The following is a 4728-nucleotide window of genomic DNA, read 5'->3' as shown; positions in this document are numbered from 1 at the left end:
GACACTTGAAAGCATGTTTATTCTCAGGTATGAAAGAAACATTCCGCTGTGCATTTGCTCATTTTAAAGACATTATTTGGAGTCAATCATCGCAATGGAACCAGGTGTTGGTGACTTCGTCCAGATTGATTAGGACGGGTCCTTTCAGTAGATATCCACTTTCATAATGGGGATATGCCAGATTCGGCACTTGTCGCTAGTTAAATCCATGAGGCTGAAGTTACCAAAAACTTTTGTAGACGCCGTCAGGATGGTACGTGAATATATTCGCTCCGAAGAGTTTGTTGACGCGGCCGTCGCGGATCATAAATCCGGCAACAGGGACGACAAGGATGACAAGGGTAATAGCCGTTACGAGCAAGCTGGAGGACGTTACAAAGGCAACAGCGGAAGAAGCAGTAGAAGCCATTCCGGCAGTAAATTCGATACATGTAACCACCATCCCTATGAAAAATATGGCACCAAGAGATTGTTGGCGGAGGAAGAATCCCTCATCAAATCTTTATCCAAAACGCCCAAGGAGATCTTGGCAACGGAAGAAGTGAGCAGAGATTTTCCGCCACCCAAGCCCATGAAGCCACGCTTCGCGGTAGACGATAGCCATTACTGTATTTTCTACGAGGATAAGGGACATGACGTCGATGACTGCTGGGAACTGAAGAAAATTATAATTGAAAGACTTAAGCTAGGAGAGTTTACCATTTGAAACCTTCAAAGAAAGGAGGTTCCACAACTCGAAAGTTTGCATGGCAAAAAAAGTTAAGATAAAACACCTGAAAAACACATTCGCATGATACAGATGTGGCATTCGGGTCACGTTAGGAAACCGAAGCGCTAGAAGAATGGGAATGTGCACCAATCACATTCCCAGCATTTTGGAAAGTTTGCCCAACGGACTTACCATTCACAGTCACTGCTACGATCGAACGATGTTGCGTATCGCGTGTCTACATTTATACGGGAAGCGCTGTGGATGTTATCTACGAACATTGTTTTTTACAACTACCGCAAGACGTGAGGGATAAGGTTAAACCGCCGTTGCACCCCGTCGCAGGATTCACAGGTGAAACAACTTGGCCCTTAGGACGCATAAGTGTTGACGTGATGTTGGGAGATGACCACTGGTCCCGTTCCGTGCAATTGACGTTTGTAGTGGTTCGTAGTCAATCTAAGTACAATGTGATTCTAAGACGGACAACACTATAATATTTAGGTGCCATACCTTCTACGGTTCACGGCATGTTGAAATTCCCCACCAGGGCAGGCGTTGCAACTTTATTTTCGGACCGTGCCCAAGTTTGCACTGAGGTTAGTTAACCCGTTTTCCAAATGGAACCCGTTCAACAGGAGGGAGGTGTAATAGTCAATCAGGCTTTCCCCGATAATATCATAAATATTGGTAACACTCTTTCGGAGGAAACTAAAAACGCCCTATGCGAATTGCTGTCCAAAAACACATATATCTTTTCCTGGCAAGAGTCAGACATGACAGGAGTTCCAAGGGAGATAGCGGAGTACCGTTTGAACGCAAATCCAAGCATAACACCGGTAAGGCAGAAAAAGAGAGGAATGGCACCGGAACGCAGCATGTTTCTTCACAGCGAGGTGGTGACGCTTGTTGACACTAACATCCTGAGAGAGGTTCGCTACCAAACCTGGGTGGTAAACCCTGTCTTAGTTAAAAAAGCCAACGGATCATGGCGCATGTGTGTTGACTTCAAAGACATTAATAAAGCATGCCTAAAGGATAACTATCCGTTACCAGAGATTGATTGGAAAGTCGAGTCGCTCACCGGGTTCCGCTTCAAATGTTTTCTAGATGCTTATAAAGGATACCATCAGATTCAGATGGTGAAAGGGGATGGAGATAAGACGGCATTCCACACTGACCATGGCATCTTTTGCTACACCAAGATGCCGTTTGGACTAAAGAAAACTGGAGCAACGTACCGGCGAGTGATTGACGCTGCCTTCAAAAGCCAGATAGGACATAACGTTGAAGCTTATGTCAATGACATTGTTATCAAGAGTCACACTGAAGTTGCTCTCCTTAAAGACATCCAAGAAACATTCGATTCTTTGAAAAAAATTATTATGAAACTTAACCTAGAGAAGTGTAACTTTGGTTTTGAAGAAGGCAACTTTCTTGGTTACGTTGTAACGCCACGCGGCATCAGAGCAAATCCAAAAAAGATTCAAACTGTGGACGGGATGGTAGCGCCACAAACATAGAAGGAAGTTCAAAGTTTGAATGGGAAGCTGGAGGCGTTATCCAGATTCCTATCAAATGCAGCGGAACGCTCGTTGCCGTTCTTCCAAGTGTTGAAGGCAAGTATAGGCAAAAGTTTCAATTGGACACCGGAAGTAGAGAGTGCCTTCCAGGAAATGAAAACGTTAATAAAAAATCTACCTACGTTAACAGCTCCGGTACCGAGTAAAGTATTCGTTCTGGCTAACGGTACCAACATTGCGTACTCGTCCACTAATGTTTTCATAATTTCAGGAGAAACTTTGACTATATTATCTGGCAGCGAGCGCCGAAGCAATTTGCTCAGTACTAGTAGCGGAATGTGATGGGACCCAGATGCCGGTGTACTTTGTCAGTAATGTTTTGCAGCATGGTGAAATTAACTACAATCCTGTCGAGAAACTCGTTTACGCGCTGGTCCATACTGCAAGGAGGTTAAGGCGGTACTTCCAAGCACATCATATTTTGGTGCTAACTAACACACTTATCAAACAGGTACAATGTCATTGGAACAAACATGCATAATGGAGGATGTTTCTAACATTTCCATTGCAGGTTTTAAGCAAGCCGGAGATTTCGGGCCGAATGGCGAAATGGGCAATCGAACTGGTAGAACATAAATTAGCTACGCGCCGCGTACGCTGTTAAAGGACAAATCATGGCTAATTTCATGGCAGAATTCATCAATCCAGGACCACCAACAGCTGTTAGCGAAATGATACTCCATACCGTCACGTGGGAGCTCTTCACTAACGGGGCGTCTAGTTCAGATGGGGCTGGTGCCGGGTTGATACTTATTAACCCAGACGGCGAAGAACACATCTATACCTTACACTTCGCTTTTTCTGTTTCTAACAATGAAGCCAAATATGAAGCGTTACTCTCTGGGATACGCATAGCGAAAAAAATGAGTGTTAATGCATTGAAAGTGGCGGTTGATTCGCAGCTGGTGGAAAATCAGCTGAACGGAACGTTCGAAGCCAGAGATCATGCAATGCAAAAATATTTGAAACTAGCGACAGAATTGGATAACAAATTTGACTCTTTTTCAATCACGCAAGTGTCATGCTCGATGAACAAGAAAGCTGACGCCCTCAGCAAGCTTTCTTTGTTGACGTTTAGCCACATCGCTAAAGACATATGGGTGGAAGTTATCGAGCAAAAATCTACCGATATGGTACAATTATCAAGCCATCACGCTTATAAAACCTACATACCACTACCAAGTTGGTAAAAACATGTTCATAAATGATTAGCCTTACATAACGTTTATAATGTGATGCTTTACAGGTGGCTGATATGGCCAAAACGGATGATTTTATTTGTGCGGTGTCATCAGGTCGCAACACGTAAGAGTCAATCACCAAGAGGGATGTAATTATTTTAAATTTATATTTAGTGGGGCTTAAATCGTACTACTCCTTATTATGAGTAAGGGAAGTATGACCCAGGGTCATATTTTTAAGATATCGGTAGAATCGAACCTATATTTAAAGCTAAATATAGTTATAAAGGATTAGTGGTTACCTAATTATGGTTTTTCTAGTTAATAAGACATATAAAGTAAATATAATAAAATACGTAATTCAGATAAGGTTAAAATAAGTGCATACTATGATTTCATCAGTTGTTCTGCCGAGATTATGGAATGATGGCTCATGAATAAGTAGGGACATTGTATTCATTACACTGGTCCTAAACGCCCCTGTCGTAAGACATGTCACTGGGTAATATGATAGGCTTGAAGATTCTTAATAGACAGCAACATCCTTTACCCCCGACGCCCGTGCAGTCTCACTACAGGCATACACATTGACGGCTCATCCAATTGAGCGACTCGGTTGGGTGACGTATTAACATTCCAAAATGGTCTAAAATTTTTTAAGCATAATAAAATACAGGGTTTACCATATCCGAGAGACGTGATGTGTTTCGATGCTTTCCTTAACGATTGAGTTTAAAAGATAGTTTGGCCCTTTAAAAAGAGTTCAACCATAAAGAACACCACGGCCAATTCAAGTTGACTTCCATGAACACATTCGGTTATCCTAATGGTCCAATCCTTAATTAACTAAGAATCCCTCAAGCGGGGTGCAATGCTTGAGACCGCGTTATGGTAAAGTGTACTAATCAGCACCGACCGGGTTCCGTAGCCTTACGTTGCAAAGGTACAACTTACAATAACCGGTGTGCTTCAGCATGCACGTACGAAGTTTATATACTTGGTGACTACACTAGCATGGCCTAGGACCGACAATGTAATAGGTGTATATTTAGACTTACTACAATCGGTGTGCCTCAGTCGATCTTGCGTTGTATCCAATAGACTTCTCTTACAAGGGCTGACACAGATAGTGTACTCTGGATTGGGGTTCGCGACTTCCCAAGAACAGAGCCAATAACTACATTCTGTTAGTTGGAAAATCGATTGAGTTTAAAGCATAATCAGAAAGCATCTCGACAACATACAGAAACCATAA

General features: G+C 42.7%; 1 protein-coding gene across 1 annotated transcript; it reads left to right on the top strand.

Moving 5' to 3' along the window:
* The first annotated feature begins 2906 nt into the window (after nt 1-2906).
* Nucleotides 2907-3601, top strand: LOC139901210 (uncharacterized). The gene is made up of 2 exons (XM_071883940.1): nt 2907-3425; nt 3539-3601. The coding sequence occupies exons 1-2, from the start codon at nt 2907-2909 to the stop codon at nt 3599-3601; spliced, it is 582 nt and encodes a 193-aa protein (XP_071740041.1).
* Nucleotides 3602-4728: the final 1127 nt, after the last annotated feature.

Source organism: Rutidosis leptorrhynchoides, chromosome 3 (assembly GCF_046630445.1).
Source record: "Rutidosis leptorrhynchoides isolate AG116_Rl617_1_P2 chromosome 3, CSIRO_AGI_Rlap_v1, whole genome shotgun sequence".
Classification (NCBI taxonomy): domain Eukaryota; kingdom Viridiplantae; phylum Streptophyta; class Magnoliopsida; order Asterales; family Asteraceae; genus Rutidosis; species Rutidosis leptorrhynchoides.
The sequence above is the reverse complement of the archived record's forward strand: the minus strand, read 5'-3'. Positions and strand labels throughout refer to the sequence as shown.